The sequence below is a fragment of the Anser brachyrhynchus genome, assembly GCF_964034855.1.
Source record: "Anser brachyrhynchus genome assembly, chromosome: 2".
NCBI classification, from domain to species: domain Eukaryota; kingdom Metazoa; phylum Chordata; class Aves; order Anseriformes; family Anatidae; genus Anser; species Anser brachyrhynchus.
In genome coordinates, this window is record NC_137695.1 from 144749340 (window position 1) to 144769473 (window position 20134).

At 38.2% G+C, this 20134-nt stretch overlaps 1 protein-coding gene across 6 annotated transcripts in view; it reads right to left on the bottom strand.

Moving 5' to 3' along the window:
• Positions 1 to 20134, bottom strand: part of CSMD3 (CUB and Sushi multiple domains 3) — a 703323-nt gene that overhangs the window by 263797 nt on the left and 419392 nt on the right. For all 6 annotated transcript variants that reach the window (XM_080578052.1, XM_080578051.1, XM_080578050.1 and 3 more), the window contains 3 exons: positions 19055 to 19171; positions 10878 to 11093; positions 10126 to 10314 (listed from right to left, as the gene is read on the bottom strand). In XM_080578052.1, the coding sequence (XP_080434178.1) occupies positions 10126 to 10314; positions 10878 to 11093; positions 19055 to 19171 (522 nt within the window). The remainder of the gene's footprint in view (positions 1 to 10125; positions 10315 to 10877; positions 11094 to 19054; positions 19172 to 20134) is intronic.

Here is a 20134-nt window from a genome sequence, read left to right on the forward strand (position 1 = left end):
CGAATTTAATAGGCTTGCATGTGATTATTTCTAATTACCATGTTCATCAGGATTTACAAGTAGTATTAACTCTGTCACAGGTTTTCAACGTTGAAATGGTAAGTCACTTAATAGAACCAGCTAAATAAAAAGAATTATTAAAAATATTTCTACATTCGTAGAAAAGCCTGTTATTAAAATTGTTCCCGCACAACATCATGTTCAATGGAATTCAGGGAATTCTATCATTTGAAAAGATGAACTTTGAAAATTCAGTATATGTTACTTGAACATTACTTTTAAATGTAAGCAATATAAAGTTTTAATTTTAAATTCCATTTTGAAATAGCATATCCTTAGAAAATGAATAATAACAACATTATTAAACATGTACTATTTATTTAAACAAACATCTGAGTAAAGAGAGGAAAAATAGCTTTTGCTTTTCTGGCATATTATTTCATTTAATTTCCACAAGTGATCATTTATTATGATTTGTTATTTTTGTTTCAGGACTCACTGCATTGGCATTCTGTGCATCCAGAAATGACTGATAAATATTCTGGCAAGAAACACTGAATAGGATTGTTATCCACCTATATCTACAACTGTGTATTGAATTTCTTTGTATTGTTGATCACAACTATTTCCATAGCAATGTTGAAAATTATTGAATTGTTAGTTCTGCTTTTTTTTTTTTTTTTTTTTTTTTTTTTAATTTCAGCTAAATGGTTCTTACATTAAAGGAAAAAAAGAAATGAATCTCTTCATTTTGTTTTCTTTCGCCACTTATAACAAACACAGAGGCTTCATCATCTCTGTTTTTTGATTTTTATATTAAAATGTGTATACAAACCCATGATCTCTTTTCCTGGCCCTTCTCTGAACTCCTACCAGTTCATCTCAGGGGACACTAAAAATGAAAGTTACTGCAAGCAGTCTCTGTCCAAAGACTTCTATACAACTTATTATTTTTATCTTGAATCCAGCCACCAATTAATTGTTCTCAGTGACTCTTAAGTCATTTTCTTTGGTTAATCCCATTAATTTAGAAGAATGACTGTCCTTTTTTTTTTCTTTTTTTTTCTTTTTTTTTTTTTTCTCCTCCGTCATGTAATTTATCAACATTACATTTATTTTATCATACAGCTTATCTGTCCATTCATTTAGTTTATTATGTCTACCAGGTTCTTCAAAGTTCTCTTCTGGTTTTAACTATTCTAATCAATATTGCTATCATGGAGTTCACTTTACTTTCAGATCACTAATGAATGTAGTAAAGCAACATTAGAACAAATACAAAATCTGAAATAATTTTAATTGATCATTTCTACCATGCATTCTCTTCATTTTCATTGCTACCCAGTTTTTGCTTCTTAAAGATTATTTTAAACTAATGATAAATTAATAGAATCTCACATTAAAGTTTCTTAAGATTTAGTGGAGGAAAAAAAAAAAAAAAGTTAATGAGTTGCTCTTTATCCACTCTGTAATCTTCATGAAAATTTGAATAATTATTTGTCTGTACAGGACCAAGAGCAATGGGTGAATGCTGACATGAAATTCTGACCTGTAAAGAAGGCTGTTATAACTGATGGTCTAACTGTTGCTACGTCTGCCCAAGGTAAAAGAGGGGGGTGGGTGAGAAGATGGATAATTTACCTAGAATTTTGACCAGTTAAAAAATGTCTCAGCTATGTACATGAGATGTTTTCCTAATATACAGATAATTATAGAGAAGATTACAATTTATTATTTCCTCGGGTTGCAAAAGAAATAAAAGTATACTGGGACTAAACCAAAGAGTGATAATAAAAAATAAGAATTTTCAAAATTTGGGAGTATGGCTTCAGAAATAGAGACAGCATGCCTGCTTTTTTCTGTACTTAAAGATTACAGACTGAGAAGAATTACTAAATCTTAAATATCCTCACTCTCCTGGATATCTAGGTGTGTAGGTATACACTTCCAGGAATCTCGGCACCATATCAACCAGACTTATCTGACATTTGGCAAATATGCCTTCTGCTGCTTCTCTTGTTCTTTTGACTCAGTATGTGGCACCAGAAATCCAGCAAGACCAGCAAAGACTATCTTGTGATGATTCACTGAGAATCTGAGACAGCTACGTTCCTAGACTAGGTATATAGTATATAGCTACTGCATTTTTGTTTATTTTCTGTCTGTAAATTAAAGGTTGTACTACATTAAATTAACTTTGCATTAAACTTCTGATAAAATCTGTTAAGTATAATTCTAAAATATATTAATGAGCTATGAATCTTCCTAAATTCTCAGGAAAAGAAAATAAGAGATATAGAAATACAAATAAACAAAATAGAAAATAAGTACATAAGCCTACAAATGTATCACAAAATGAAGATTATTTTACTTATTTAAGTAGCCAACTTCAAGCAACCTAGGGGAGTTGATAGCCCAAATTGCACTGAATTTTAAGCACTGGAAACAAAATAATCTAGTATAAAGTAATTTTGGCTACAGATGTGTTTCTAAATAAAAATAAAAATAAAAATAAAAATAAAAATAAAAATAAAAATAAAAATAAATAAAAATAAAAATAAAAATAAAAATAAAAATAAAAATAAAAATAAAAATAAAAATAAAAATAAAAATGAAAATGAAAATGAAAATGAAAATGAAAATAATGAAAATGAAAATGAAAATGAAAATAAAAATAAAAATAAAAATAAATAAAATAAAACTTCGTAATGAAATTAATTTTGTAACAGTACAAAATAGGTTGCGGGAAGATCACATGCTGTAGTAGTCCAAAAACAGTCTAAGAGGCAGCAATAATAGTTGTGGAATACAAAGCAAAATATTTTTTCCTTCCACCTTGTATTTGCCTTTGGCTGTACTGGAAAAGTAGCTCATTAGAATGCAAAGGAATCATAAACTTTAAGCAATTGCTTCATAGGAAAATAAAGAGGGGATAAAAAGGAATCAGTACAAGCTCAAAGGATTTGGAAACTGACACATGGATGGTATCCACTCAAATTTCTAGGCACTAAGAAGCTGTCAATGATACATATCAGAGCAGCAATCTTTGTAAATAGGGCTTCCTTCTCAACAGGGCTTGGAAGGCTTAAGTCTTCAGCAAGATGAATTTCAACAGTTGTAGCTGATTCAAATACTGGTGAAAGAAGTTAAGTGGAAAGGCCATACAGATCCCATCTGAGATCTGAGGAGGGGCACCAAGACTATTACTGCAAGGTACAGCAAGGCAAGAACTACCCTCTAGTGTCTTGATGATTTTATACAGAAAACCTACACAGCTTGGCCACAGATAAGATATGTTTTAGGGTTGGGAACAGTGGAGCCACCAAAAACAGCTTACATGAAACAAACAAACAAACAAAAACCAGCAGTTAAAGACCTATACTATCTGAGCTTCTGGTGGTAGCTTCCAAGCTAACAAAATTAATAAAATGAGGATATAATTAAAGCATATCTTCTATTCTGTTCTTTATCCCACCTGCCCAATAAAATGACCAAGAGTTCATGCTTATCCATTAGATGTAGAAAAGGCAAGTATTTTGAAAACAAAGCTTTTGATCTAAAACAACACCTTATCATGCTGTTGATCGTCCCCCCCCCCCCCCCCCCCCAAAAAAAAAAAATAATTGCTATGGCACTAATGTCAAAGACATTTAATATACACAATGGGCAATATATAGCCAAATATAAAATGGGTTGAGACAACAAGCTATCTTCTGCAAGTGCTAAGTATATGTAAATACATAAAACAAGAAAAAAAAAAAAGGCAACATCATCAGAATCGAATTCCATAGTATTATATCATCACAGTAGATAACCAATAATTTGAAAGAATGAAACAGCACATAGAAGATTACTATTAGAGCACAGAGAAGAAAAAATCAAAGTTAGAAAAAACAGACTTCATAATTACTTTTGGAACTTAGAATTTCTTCATATTTTGTGACAGGAAATACTGCTTTGTGTACATACAACCACTGTTAACAATCACGTATCTTTCTCATCTAAATTAGAATAAAGTATACAGCTAACATAGATTATGCTAATGGACATAATTATATTTTCATTTCCTACAATTCATATTTTTTATTTTTCTTTTAAGAACTGTTACAATACACTATAAATAGAGATAGAAGCAACCTCATGTTTATAAGCCTTGGTCCTTGTGGAGGACTTCAACCACCCCAACATCTGTTTGAGGGACAACACAGCTGGGCATAAGCAATCCAAGAGTTTCCCTGGAATCTGTTGAAATAATCTCCTTCTCTACGTGACAGAGAAGCCAATGAGTAGAAGATCTATGCTGGACCTTGTTCTCACTAACAGGGAGGGGCTTCTGGAAAATATGAAGGTCAAAGCTCAGTTTTGGCTGCAGTGAATGCAACCAAAGAAAGCACCATGAAATGGTGGAGTTCAAGATCCTTAGGACAGTGAGAAAGGCACACAGCAAACTCACAAACCTGCATTTCAGGAGAGCAGACTGTGCTTTTCAAGGATCTACTTGGTAGACATTCATGGGATAGGTGCCCTGGAGGAACATGCCCTGGAGGAAGAGGGGAAGGAAGAAAGTTTGTTAATATTCAAGCATCTCTGCCTCCATGCTCAGGAGCAATGCATCCCAACAAAGAGGAAGTCAGGCAAAAATGCCAGAAGGCCTGCATGGATGAACAAGGAGCACCTGACCAAATGCAAACTCAAAAAGGAAGCCTACAGAAGCTGGAAGCAAGGACAGGTAACCTGAGAGGAATACAGAGGCACTGTCAGAGCATCCAGTTATGCAGTTAGGAAAGCCGAAGCCCAAATGGAATTGAAACTGGCCAGGGATGCCAAGGGCAATAAGAAGGGCTTTTATATATCAGTGACAAAAGGAAGACTAGGGAAAATGTGCACCCTCTTCTGAAGGAAACAGGTGACCTGGTTATAGAGGACAGTGAAAAGGCCAAGGAACTGAATGTCTACTTTGCTTGAGTCTTTACTAGCAAGACTGGCCTTCAGGAATCCCAGGTCCTAGAGGCCAGGCTGAAAGGCTGGAATAAGGAATGTTTTCCTTTGGTGGAAGAGGATCAGGTCAGGGAATACTTCAGCAAACTGGACATTCCTTGGTTCTGAGGTATGCACCCATGAATCCTGAGGGAGCTTGCAGATGTAAGTGCAAGACCACTTTCTATAATCTTTGGTTGATTGTAGTAACTGGGAGAAGTGCACCCAAAGTCTGGAAGAAAGCAAATGTTACTCCTGTCTTCAAGAAGGGCAAGAAGAAGGACCCAGGGAACTACAGCCTGGTCAGCTTCACCTTGATCCCTGAGAAGGTGATGGAACAGCTAATCCTGGAAACCATTTCCAGGTGCAGGAAGGAGAAGAAGATCGTGTTAGAGAAGCTGTTGAAGTATGGACTGGATGAACACAGTGAAATGGATCAAAAACTGGCTGAACAGATGGACCTAAATGGTAGTGGTCAGTGGCACAAAGTCTAGTTGGAGACCAGTACCAAGTGGAATAACCCAGGGGTCAATACTGGGTCCAATCCTGTTTAAGATCTTCATTAATGAACTAGAAAATGGGGTAGAGTGCATCCTCAGTAAATTTGCAGATGACTCATAAATTGGGGGAATGGCTGATTCACCAGAGGGCCATGCAGTCGTCCAGAGGGACCTCAACAGGCTGGAGAAATGGGCTGACAAGAATCTCATGAAGTTCAACAAGACATGCAAAGCTCTACACCTGGGAGGAACAGCCCTAGGCACCAGTACATGCTGGGGACCACACAGAAAGGAAAGCAGCTTTGTAGAAAAGGTCCTGGGGTCCTGGTGGACACCACATTCAACACGAATCAGCAACATGCCTTTACAAAGAAGGCTAACAGTATTCCTGACTGCATTAGGCAGAGTATCACCAGCAGGTCAAGAGAGGTGATCGTTCCTCTCTATTCAGCACTGGTGAAGCTGCACCTAGAGTATTGTGTCCAGTTCTGGGCTATGCACTACAAGAGAAACATGGACATATGAAAGAGAATCCAGCAAAGGGCCATCAAGAAGTTCAAGGGGCAGGAGCACCACTACTTTAAGGAGAGGCTGAGAGAGTTGGGACTATTCAGCCTAGAGAAGAGGAGGCTTGGGTGATCTTATAAATGTATGTAAGTACATGAAGGGAGAGTGAGTGAGCAGTGGTACAAGTTGCCTATGTGTCATGGCATGTCCATCCTTGGAGATCTTCAAAAGCTGCCTGGAACTGGTGTTGGGCTTCCTGTTCTAGGTGTCCCTGCTTCAGCGGGGGTTGGACCAGATGACCTCCAGAGGTCTCTTCCAATTTCAACCATGCTGTGATTCTGTGAAACTGACATATTTCTCTTTCATATATAATATTTATCCTCACAAGCTTCAATAGGAAAATAAAAAATAAAAATAGTTTAAAATAAAAACATCCATCTCTAAATCAGAAGAAAAAATTTATGATCCTCCAAAATACAAAATAAAATAAAATATATAAGTATCTTTATCTACCATCTGCTTGGCAATGAAACAGAAACATTCATATGTTGTAGTGGAATAAAAAGTAAAATACTCGTATAATAAGGGGCATTACAATTCTTTTGATTTTTATTAAAAAAAAAAAAAAAGTTCATAGTATGCTGATCTACCAAGAGGATGTGGGAAATTAGGAACAGAAGTGGTTTTGGATTAAAGCAAAATAAATGTCACTTTGTAAAGGCAAACACCCTCATACGTATTGCTAATAAAAGGATCCAACTTAGTCATGTACAAACAATCAATCTATTATACTAATTCAGACTCTACTGTTGAAGGATTCTTCACAAGATATTGATTCCACTCATTTTTCAAATTTTGAGTTTAGTCAAGGTCAGGATTACTAATAGTGCAAGATACTGTACGGTCCTTTCGCAGCCAATGAACGACATCTGAACATCACCTGAACAACTCATTCTGATTGGTCCTAAACTCTGTGCTTCCTAGAGCCTTAAACATCAAGAGCATGTGAACGAAGAACCAGTCACAGATAACATCAATTGTTCTGGCATTCTATTTATTCATAGAGTCTTTCTGAAGGCCCCAAACACTATCTTCCGTCACATAGCTGGAATTTCTTATTTTGTGAATGAAAGCACTTTTGTTATATGCTAAAGAAGCACTCTGGTCACGTTAAGTGTGTCTACACTACTAAATGCATCCACTCCTGGAAGAGATAAGTGGTGAAACATGGTGTCCATCTACACCACTCAGAGCTAAACCCATCTGGAGAAGTCCAGTCATGTCTATAACAAACACTACATGGTTTGAGAGTCCTCTAGCTTCTATGTGGTGCTTCTGTGGTCCAAATGCATAACTGTAATTTTCTCTGTGTTCAGAATATCCAAAATTATTTGAGAACTATGCTACACCCAGAATAATAGTGGCTATTTGTTATACAGAATTAAGCAAATTTGCAATATGACATGAAGATTGGCACGATTGTGACTGACTATACAAAACAGGCTTTGATTGTACATGTAAATGAAAAAGCTGTTAGGAGGTCTCCACAAGGCAATGGGACCAAGTCTAGTGAAGTCCGACTCATATCACCTACTGGAAGTGTATTCTGTGGTGAACTATCCTTAAAATAAAACCTTATTGTGGATATAAAGGGAAACTAAATGGCTAGCACCTGAAGAGACCACAGAAAGAATTAAGAACTACGCAATTTGTACTATCAAAGGACCAAGACAGAGGTGGAACTAGAGAACTAAGATATGTAACAATGTACAGATGTTCATTATGAGCATTTACTAATAAAACAACAGAAATAATAGTATGACCCACAGGACTCAACTAACTATCCCTATCAAGAGGATACAGAATCAAGAACATGGGAAGATTCAAGTTGGAAGGGACCTTAGGATGTATCTAGTTCATCTTCATGGTCAAAGAAGGCTCAGCCCTGATGTCAGACCAGGTTGCTCAGGGCTTTAACCAGTTGCGACTTGAAAACCTCCACGGGTGGACACCACAACCTCTCTGGGCAACCTGTTCCACTATTTGACATTTTCTTCATAAAAAGGTTTCTGTTTATTTCCAGTCTGAAACTTTCTTGTTTCATCTTATGCCTTTTCCTTTCATCCTCCTATCATAAACCACTGTGAAGAGCCTTAATGGTCTCCTCACAGGTACTGAGGGCTGCTATTAGGTTCTATTGAAGCTTCAGTCTGGAAAGGACCAATTGTCTCACCTTTTGTTGCAGGATCAGTGGTCCAGCTTCTAACCATCATTTATTTGTGTCTCTCTTGTATTGTACTGACAATCTGAGCACAGATAGTATGAACAGTGGTTCATTCCCAAGTGGGCTTTTGAGTATGTGAAAATGTATATATCAGAAGTATTAAAACTTGTGAATCGCTTCTGTAGAAAATGCCAAACATGAGCAACATAAACAATATGTAGATTTCTGAATCCAGTATACGTGGTCAATGGAAGGCGGATTATTTATGGGAAGAAAACGGTACAGTAAGTTGTTCTAGTGGAGACCATCTTTCATTTTCAAAGACAAGAAAAAAACTTTGACTGAAACATAATTCAACCCTTTTATACCAGCTTTTGTCTCTCTCTCTCTCTTTCTCTTTCCTTTTTTCCAAGCACGCAAACATAAATATTATTTTCTATATCATGAAAACTAAATAGCAATTCTTTTCATTTTTGTTTCTGCACAAGACCTTTACTGATAATTTAGTGATTAATTTTCAGTATATTAACATTTCCAGGTATATATTACTAAAATTTCATCCATTTTTACAGCTTCGCATGCATTCATTATTTTTCTTCTGGTTACAAAATCACCATCTCCTACACAAAAATAACTTTTATTCATACACTACACTGACCTACACTGACCTAGCCTCTAAACCATCTTTTCTATAAATGCACACGTAAATGTTGTTTATGCATATGGGGAATTCAGAACTTTTGCTATACTAAAGAGTAAGCATGAAATTAGGGCATGACATTTTTGATACAGTAAGTAACAGAATATAAGCAAGCATCCAGTAAATCAATTATTATACAATCAGATCCTGAAAGAAATGGGTTTCACTATGATGCAATTTAGTTTGAAGAAAAGAAAAAAAGATTCCAAATGCACATTGATATAGATATTTTCATATATAGACATTTCCATACAGGAAATACCCTTACATAAGTAAAAAAATTACAGACACTTAAGTAACTATCTTACTTTTTAGAAATATTACACTTTTTTCTTTTTATCTTTTTTTCTTTTTCTTTTTCTTTTTCTTTTTCTTTTTCTTTTTCTTTTTCTTTTTCTTTTTCTTTTTCTTTTTCGTTTTCTTTTTCTTTTTCTTTTTCTTTTTTTTCTTTTTCTTTTTCTTTTTCTTTTTCTTTTTCTTTTTCTTTTTCTTTTTCTTTTTCTTTTTCTTTTTCTTTTTCTTTTTCTTTTTCTTTTTTTTTCTTTCAACAGTTATCCATAGAAGTTAAACAAAAGACCTTTAGGGAGAATTCATCTCAGACAACTTTAGCCATTAACAGTTAAGTTTTCTACTTATGTAGGTTACCTCTACAGTGAGTGGAAAGTTTTAGGAACCATTAGAGGTTGCTTCAGTTATCATAGGTATTGTTTTCAAGCCAGAACAACTGTTCTCTGAAGATACCCTTCTCTAACTTACCTAGGAAGCCCATGTTGTCTGTTCTTCTACACATGGACCTACTTGTATGAAATAAATCTGGTTTAAGTGATTTAATTATATTTATGCATTTTTGTAATACAGGTATCACCTGGAAATTTGCACTGACAAACAAAAGCCAATTATTAGATAACTGAACTGGTAAATGTTTACTTAAGTTTATACCAGTTTTCCTGATCTATTTATCAAAATAAGAACAGTAAGGATTTTGTCCTCAATTTGAAGTGTTATGAAGTCTATGAATAATTCTAATATTAATTATATTAAAAATAAAATTTAAAAAAAAAAAAAAAAGGGAAAGAAATTTGACTAAGGAGATATGGAGGATATGAAAGTACCTTACAAATTAAGAGGTGTATTACCATGCATTTCCATGCTGTATATCTGCAAATCCATGGACAATGACTACACATACAAGCAAATGAAAGCAGCTGACCACGTACCCACACACCTTGGCAGAGGTGCACTCCATACTCGTCGGCCACCACCTAGACAAATAATCTCTGAAGCTCCTTCCAAACGATATCCAGATGAACAGGAGAATGTCAGAGTATCTCCCACTCCAAAATTAAATCCTATTCTGTTACCAAACTCTGGGATCCCAGGATCTTCACAAGGTTCTAGATTATATTCTGAAAGCAAGAGAACAAGTCAGCTTGTACAAGTGAGAACAACTCGTGTTTTCTATCAGCCTTTTTTCTAATCTTGCAGTTTAATAATTTCTGTGCATTTCCAACTGACCTTGAATAAAGATTTCAGTTTTAAAAACAAAATGAATGCATGAATGTTAAGTTGGCAATTAGACTACCTTCAAAAGCTAGACTAATGAATACATTCATAACATTTTTAAGATGCATAACACAACATGATTTATCACACTTATTAGAGCCATAAATGCCCCAGATACATAAAACAAATGAAAACAATGGTACAGCGTAAGAGTCTGACTGACTGACTCATGGGCTCATCTGGAATTTCACTAACTGAAATTAGACCAGTTCTGTTTCCTCCCCTCACCTGAATGTTGCTTACAGTTTATTGTCATTTTACTTATCATGTAGCAGAGATTTCAGAGAGATTTTCTTGCTTTAAAATTGCTGTGCTTAAAACAAACAAACAAACAAACAAACAAACTTAAATAATTTTATGATTCAGTATATCATAAAACAAATTATTCCTGATGGTGTTTCCTTACCAGAGAAAGAAATGTTAAATCCTTCATATGATATCGAAAAATCTGATATAAAGCGTAACTGGGCTCTGAAATTTCCATAGAGACCTGCATTGATTGGTGAAGGAAGCTCTGAGCCAGTCAGACGTGCTAACGGTTGTGTGAAACTGCCATTCTCTGTTATTAGTAAGTAGTCGTGATGATCCTCCAAATGAAAGGTGTAGAAGGTGAACTGCACTCCTATTAGAAAACGTAGAATTAATTTATGTATCACACAGTTAACATAGATGTAACTAAGACAATGATTAAGCTAATACATTTCGTTATGAATCATGGTTCAGAAAAGAAAGATAATCCAACATTTCTAAAATTGAGTATCTTTCTTGATTTTCATCTCAATATCAACATCAGGTCTTTCGATGCTACTTGTCACTTTTCCCTTTAGCTGTTAAATATGGATGACTGATTTACAGAATTCAAGGACATGCTTGTATTCTGATGCAAAATCCAATGATGAATTTGTTCAAAATTACAAGCTCCATAAGGAAGAATGGGAAAAGTAAGCTTTATCCCCAGCAGTCAACAGTATCCTTGTATAGCAAGTGAAAGAAAAGGTCATAAAATATATGACATCATATACTCATGGAACACACACTAGCAGGAGAACTTCCTCTCCCCAAAGGGAGGTCTCTTTAGAAGATATGTAAACAAATTTTTTTTTGCAAACCATCAGATACAAATCACAAGTCTAGGAAGGAAGAACCAGGAACCTAATAGCAATAAAAGAATAGCAATAAAAGAACTTAAAGGCCAAGACAGACAATTAAATTACTTTTTCTGCATATCTGTAACTAAGAGTCAGACCATAATCCTTGGATAGAATGCACATAAAATTCAAGAAAAACAAATTGGAGAAGACATTAGCTAGCTTAAGATATTTTTGAGACCTCTACTAGAGAGCATGCATAGTTGCATACAAGTTCTAAAACAGTGATTCAAGTTTTGTAAAATTATTCTGATAATGTAAAGCTTAGGAAAATCCATTCATGTGATTGAAAATAGAAGACTGAAGATGAAGGTAGTATATGAAAATTAATGATCCTCAGGTACTCTTACAGACAACAGATTTAATAGTAGATGTAACATTGATCAAAAAACAAACCTTTCAGTATGAAAATCAATGATAAGAAATTAGGAAAGTAATAAATTACATACACACATACACATATTTCAGACAATATATATAAATACAGAAATAGAGCTTTTCTTAGCAATACAACATAGGCAGATATAACATATAAATCTTAACTAAATATATGCATTTAATCACCTGCCCTTAAGTAATAGCATTATGAAGCTGCAACACCTTATTTTCCTCAGTCTTCCTTTTTCTACTGATGTATTTGAAGAAGCCCTTCTTGTTGTCCTTGACATCCCTTGCCAGATTTAATTCCAAATGGGCCTTGGCCTTCCTTGTCACATCCCTGCATACTCTGACAGAGTCCCTGTATTCCTCCCAAGTGGCCGGATCCTTTTTCCACAAACTTCCTTCTTCTGTCTGAGCTTTGCCAGGAGCTCCCTGCTCATCAATGAAGGTCTCCACCCTTTGCTTGCCTTCTTACTCATAGGGATGCAACGATCTTGAGCTTGGAGGAAGTGATATTTGAATACCAACCTGTTGTCTTGGACAACCTTCCTTCCAGAGCCCTAACCCATGGATTTCTTCCAAGTAGATCCCTGAAGAGGCCAAAGTTTGCTATCCTGAAGTCCAGGGTCACAATCCTACTTTTTGCCCTGCTTCCTCCTTGCCAGAAACTGAACTCCGCTATATCATGGTCAATGAAGGCTGCCCCCAACCCTCACATCTCCAGCTAGTCCTTCCTCATTCAGTCATACAAGGTCCAGCAGCACGCCTCTCCTTCGTGGCTTCTCCACGACCTGTTCAAACTCAGGAGGTGAGCTTATCCTAGACAAACTCAGGAAGTGCAGCCTAGATAAGTGGATGGTGAGGTGGATTGACAATTGGCTAGATGGCAGAGCTCAGAGGGTTGTGCTCAGTAGTACAGAGTACAGTTGGAGGCCTGTAGCTAGCGGTGTCCCCCAGGGGTCAGTACTGTGTTGTTTAACTTATTCATCAACAACCTTGATGATGAAATAGAGTGCACCCTCAGCAAGTTTGCTGATGACACAAAGCTTGGAGGAGTGTCTTATACTCCAGAGGGCTGTGCTGCCATTCAGAGGGACCTCGACAGGCTGGAGGGTTGGGCCGAGAGGAACCTCATGTAAGGAATGGTCCAGCAATTCGTGCCACTAAGGGATTTGAAGGGTTAACACTGAGGCCTGGGTTTAGGTGATAAGAGAACAAAGGGATTTCTTTAGAGAAAAATTGCTGACTCTGCACAGACGTGCAGTAAATTCTGACATCCGGCCAAGAGACCAGCAGATAAGGAGGAAGAATATGAGCCTCCCGTCCAAGTGGCCCCCGGGAGACTATCAGAGACTGATAAGCAGGTGCCCCTGGGAGCACTTTGGATTCGGGAAACCAATTATAATAACCCTGCCTCTTTTAGAAGTAGTAATAAATATGTATTAGCCTAGGAGTATAAAAAATCAGCCGTCTTACATAACGGGTGTGCGTCTTGGTGGAGCAGAGACTCCCGGCACACCCAGCGCTATTTGCTTGCCTCTGTTCGTTTAATAAATTGTAAACTTTGATTGCAGTCCTATTTGGGACTCAGTCATTTATAACACTCATGAAGTTCAACAAGGGCAAGTGCACCTAGGGAGGTCCTGTACCTACGGAGAAATCACCCCAAGCACCAGTACAGGCTGGGGGCTGACGTGCTGGAGAATAGCTCTGCAGAGAAGGATGTGGGAGTCCTAGTGGACAGCAGGCTGACCATTAGCAGGAAATGTGCCCTTGTGGACAAAAAGGCCGACTGTATCCTGGGGTGAATTCAGAAGCGTGTTGCCAGCAGGTCAAGGGAAGTGATCCTCCCCATCTACTCAGCCCTGGTGAGGCTACACCTGGAGTATTGTGTCTGGGCCTGGGCTCCCCAGTACAAGAGGGACATAGAACTACTGGAGTGAGTTCAGAGGAAGATCAGAGGATGATGATATTATGAAGACTGTCACAAGTCCATGGGGCCAGATGGCATCCACCCGACGGTGCTGAGGGAGTTGGCGGATGTGATTGCTAGGCCGCTTTCCATCATTTATCAGTCATCTGGAGAGATCCTGGATGACTGGAGACTTGCTAATGTGACACCCATCTATAAGAACAATTGTAAGGAGGGCCCAGGGAACTACAGGCCTGTAAGCCTCACCTCAGTGCCAGGAAAGGTGATGGAACAGGTCATTTGGGATGCAAACATGCAATGTATGCGGGACAACTGGGGGATCAGGCCCAGTTAGCATGGGTTAGTGAAAGGCAGGTCCTGCCTGACCAACTTCTATGACCAGGTGACCCGCCTGGTGCATGAGGGAAAGGCTGTTGACATAGTCTATCTAGACTTCAGCAAATCCTTTGACACTCTCCTGGAGAAGCTGGAAGCCCATGGCTTGGACAGGTACACTCTTTGCTGGGTTAAAAACTGTCTGGATGGCCAAGCCTGGAGAGTAGTTGTGAATGGAGTGAAATCCAGCTGGCAACCAGTCACAAGTGGTGTTCCCCAGGGGTTGGTGTTGGGGCCCATCCTCTTTAATATCTTTGTTAATGATTTGGTTGAGGGAATTCATTGCACCCTCAGTAAGTTTGCAGATGACACCAAGTTGGGGGGAAGTGTTGATCTGCTAGAGGATAGGAAGGCCCTGCAGAGGGACCTGGACAGGATGGATCAATGGGCAGAGGCCAATGGGATGAGGTTAAACATGGCTAAGTGCCAGGTTCTGCACTTTGGCCACAACAACCCCATGCAGCACTACAGGCTTGGGGGAGAGTGGCTATAAGCTGTGCAGAGGAAAAGGATCTGGGGGTGCTGATTGATGCTTGCCTGAACATGAGCCAGCAGTGTGCCCGGGTGGTCAAGAAGGTCAACGGCATCCTGGCTTATATCAGGAATAGTGTAGCCAGCAGGACGAGTGAAGTGATCATCCCCCTGTACTCTACTCTGGTGAGGTTGCACCTCGAGTGATCTGTTCAGTTTTGGGCCCCTCAGTACGAAGCTGGTGAAGGGCCTGGAACACAAGTCCTCTGAGGAGCAGCTGAGGGAACTGGGGTTCTTTAGTCTAGAGAAGAAGAGGTTAAGGGGAGACCTTATTGTTCTCTACAATTACCTGAAAGGAAGTTGTGAGGAGCTGGGAGTCGGCCTCTTCTCACAGGTAGCTAGTGATAGGACTAGAGGGAATGGCCTCAAGTTGCACCAGGGAAGGTTTAGTTTGAAAATTAGGAGAAATTTCTTCTCAGAAAGAGTAGTCAGGCATTGGAATGGGTTGCACAGGGAAGTGGTGGCATCACCATCCCTGGGGCTGTTCAAGGAAAGGTTGGACCTGATGCTTAGGGACATGGTTTAGTGGGTGACGTTGGTAGTAGGGTGATAGTTGGACCAGATGATCTTGGAGTTTTTTTCCAACCTTAATGATTCTGTGTTTCTATTAAGATGATCAGAGGACTGGAGCACTTGTCATACGAGGACAGGATGAAAGAACTGGCCTGTTTAGCCTGGAAAAGAGAAGACTTAGGGGAGACATCATTCGTGTATATAAATATCTGAGGCATGCGTGTCAACAGGATGGAGCCAGTCTCTTTTCAGGTGTACCCAGTGATAAGACAAGAGGCAATGCACACAAACTGAAGCACAGAAGGTTCTGGCTCAATATGAGGGGGCACTTCTTTACTGTGAGGGTGACAGAGCACTGGAACAAGTTGCCCAGAGAGGTTGTGGAGTCTCCTTCTCTGGAGATATTCAAAACCTGCCTGTATGCCATCCTGCACGATGTGCTCTAGGTGATGCTGCTTGGCAGGGGGTTGGACTAGATGATCTTCAGAGGTCCTTTCCAACCTCAGCCATTCTGTGATTCTGTGATACCTGTTATACTACAAGAATGTGCTTACATTATATATATATATGTGTGTATCTGTGTGTATGCGTTTATAAATGTGTATGTTTATAATATTTCTCTATGTGTATATTATTTCTACATATTTGTTTTCTTCGGAGTCTCATTATATGTGGTGTCCTTTTTCAATGGAATTTACATGAACATTATCACATTTGAGAACTTCAGCTTTACTTATTACAGCTTTTAAATACATTTCTAGATGAGGGTTTCAGAAAAAGATTTCACAACAGACACACACAAAAAAACTACTTAATTTTCTCAAAAAAAAAAGCATTTTTTTCCCAACTACTTGCCCTCAGAAATCCCATTTTAAATGTAAGAAAAACAAAATTGTTAATAACAAATCTTTCAAGAATCTAACAAATGTACCTTGAATTTGGCTCCTGTTTGCTGCAAAACTTACATAATTTTCACTCAGGTATTACTCCATGAAACTAACCACTCTTACATGTGTGCTCCTTCTCTTTAATGCCCAAATTACCAGCTTGAGATGGTTACCAATGGCTTTTCAAACAGGGTGCAAGCTAATGGCTGCAGGACTTATAACTTTGTTCAAGTCTATTCATACAAACAGTGATATTCATCCACATCCTTCTCCACTGCAAAAGAATCACAGTACCTATTTTCCTGCAACTCTAAGAGCCATGCATCATCCATAGAGGTACAAGGGCAAATACAGCATCCAGAGTAGGTTCAGTAATTTTGTAATGTTTTTCTCACTGTTGAAAACTTACAAGCAAATTACATTGCCACAATGAGGTTTGGTAGTTGACTTGCAGAACAGCTAGAGTAATGATTTTGAGAGAGATCACTTTGCTATTTTATCAAATTTTATATGGGACATCTAGTCAATGGTGTTTAACATCTATTATACTACTTGTACAAGACAGAACAAGGGAATCACAGATAAGCACACTTTTCTGTGAGGTAACTATAGTTATCAATTACTCTCTTAAAGAAATACATCATTAGTATACTTTGCCACATTTTCCACTCTTTCACAGACAATACTGACGGAATTCAGAAGTGAATTGCCTTCCTTCTCCATTTTCTTTTCTCTTTCTCTTTTCCTCTATTCTTTCCAGCATTGGCAGACACAAATACTACTTTTGTTCTTATCACCTCACCCTTATTTATATTTAATTTATTACGATATTTATCTTTACTTGTCACCTTCCCTTAAATTTAACTGGCAGTCATACTATATTTAAAATAAAACAGCAAATAAATAAATAAAATAAATCTAATACCTTGATCTACTTCTTATCTACTCCACAAAGCCTGAAGCATCTGGGACTCTGGGACACACTGTTTCAAGGAAATTTCATTACCTGGAATTCCCAACTTCCATTGTATCCAAAGCATTTTCTAACCTCTCCTGTAACTCTTATATTCCTTTGAAATAAGATCATTTCTCAAAGCCAAGTTAAATCCAGTATTACATATTTATCTTGATATCTGCCTTCAACAAATAACCTTTTCTTGAAAGTCTCCTGTCTCTCATTAGTTTTTTAGTCATTAGTTCTTTCTTACCATTCTAAATGTCCCCTGAAGGGGTTGCATTATTTATCTTTATTCTTCATCTACATTTATTTCTAAACCATATTATTTATTGAATCTCTAGATGTACAATAAGCTACCATTTATATGCTGCCACCCTGAAAACGTATCTCAGTAAGCTGAAACAATTTATTTCCTTCAAAATAAAGGGACTTTTATTTCTGACATTTCCTTGTCAACAGCTAGTCATAATGTAAAATTTCACATAATGAAAACTATATTTTAAACAATTCTCTTCTCATTACCTTCACTTCTTTTTATGACATAATATGAATAACATCCTCACATAAGTCTTCACTTCAGATTCTTCTATTGATACAAAATCTAAATATCAAGGACTATTTCTGTCTAATGTTTCTCTCTAAGAGAAGGCATTTTTTCACAAACACAGAAAAAACATCCACCTTCTTTCACCTGTACGGATTAATGTACCCTCATCCAACTGGTTGTTACTTGGACTACAGTCTTTCATTGACTTTTTGTTCCGTAAAAAAACTTTTGGCTTTCCATTGGGCCTAGTCTACATCTGGAATTCTAGGAATTAATACAATAAATATAAATTCAAACAAAAATCAGCAATACAATTCCTAATTCAGTGTGGCTAACCTAGATCTGCAATCTATATGTATAGCACAGACCACTGGACTTTTATATATGTATTTAAGAAAAAGAAAAAAGAAATAAAAGAAAATGAGGGGAAGGGAAGGGAAGGGAAGGGAAGGGAAGGGAAGGGAAGGGAAGGGAAGGGGAAGGGAAGGGAAGGGAAGGGAAGGGAAGGGAAGGGAAGGGAAGGGAAGGGAAGGGAAGGGAAGGGAAGGGAAGGGAAGGGAAGGGAAGGGAAGGGAAGGGAAGGGAAGGGAAGGGAAGGGAAGGGAAGGGAAGGGAAGGGAAGGGAAGGGAAGGGGAGGGAAGGGGAGGGGAGGGGAGGGGAGGGGAGGGGAGGGGAGGGGAGGGGAGGGGAGGGGAGGGGAGGGGAGGGGAGGGGAGGGGAGGGGAGGGGAGGGGAGGGAAGGGAAGGGAAGGGAAGGGAAGGGAAGGAAGGGAAGGGAAGGGAAGGGAAGGGAAGGGAAGGAAGGGAAGGGAAGGGAAGGGAAGGGAAGGGAAGGGAAGGGAAGGGAAGGGAAGGGAAGGGAAGGGAAGGGAAGGGAAGGGAAGGGAAGGGAAGGGAAGGGAAGGGAAGGGAAGGGAAGGGAAGGGAAGGGAAGGGAAGGGAAGGGAAGGGAAGGGAAGGAGGAAGGGAAGGGAAGGAAGGGAAGGGAAGGGAAGGGAAGGGAAGGGAAGGGAAGGGAAGGGAAGGGAAGGGAAGGGAAGGGAAGGGAAGGGAAGGGAAGGGAAGGGAAGGGAAGGGAAGGGAAGGGAAGGGAAGGGAAGGGAAGGGAAGGGAAGGAGGAAGGGAGGGGAAGAGAAAGAGAAGAGAAGAGAAGAGAAGAAGAGAAGAGAAGAGAAGAGAAGAGAAGAGAAGAGAAGAGAAGAGAAGAGAAGAGAAGAGAAGAGAAGAGAAGAGAAGAGAAGAGAAGAGAAGAGAAGAGAAGAGAAGAGAAAATGGAAAAAAAGGAGGAGAAAAGAGAAAATGTATTTACCTTTTCCATGGGTAACATCCACAGTCCATGTACAATTCAGTGAATTTGGATAGAGTTCTGGATAACCAGGGGATAAAATTGTCCCACTAGGTCCTCTAACATCTCCACCACACAAAGCTAGAATTATCAAACAAACAAATAAACAAACAAATAGTATATTAATAAAACAATATAGAACATACAGCTTAGAAAAAAAAAAAAAAAAACTATCTTTCAAAAACTTCTGATTTTAAAACTACTGAAAACTGGTTGATTGAATGATTCGCCAATCTTACTTATGGACAATAGTCCATTAACACAATATGAAAGGAAATAAAATCAAAGAATAGTTAACATGCTTTTTGCTAGTTATTAATGAAACAAAAAGTGAGTTTCCTTAGCTGTTTTTTCCACATTTTCTTGTGATTCTGTGAAACTCAAAAGTCCAGCAGGAGGATGAAGGCAGAAAATATAGAACCAAACAACAGCACTTTAACTTTAGCCAGGTGCTAAGGCTGGAGAGTTAAAATGGAGTAGAGTAGACCTTAGTATTGAAGAATTACTGACTGGTAATATTAATGCAGGGAAGCATGACATCCTTTAGTGTATCATGCATCTTCATCTATAATTGACAACTGCCAATATAAGAATAAGCCATTCTATAGTATCAATAGTGACTTTGTAATCAGCAATTGAGCGATATAAAAATTAAATTACTGCTTGAATTAATACAAAATACAAAAGTAAAATCATCACAAAACTGGCATAAATATCTTCAAAATTCACCATTAACATAAGCCAGTATTCAACATTTCCACTGTAAACCATAAGGTTTTCTCTTTATCAGAATCTTTTGAAAAATTGTTGAAAGGCAGTTTGGGAGACAGGTAGATGGCAGTTGCATGTCTGCAATTCCAGTTGATACAACTATCAATTCCGGTTCACCTCATTGCTCTCCAAGCTGTCGCTCACCTGTAGCTCATCTTTGTGCTTCCTAGTGGTGCACTGCCACATGAGCAAGGAAGAGGGAAGGAGGTTGTCACAGGCTGGAGGAGCAATATATTTTTTTTTCTCAGATAGGCTGCCCCACCAGCACTAACT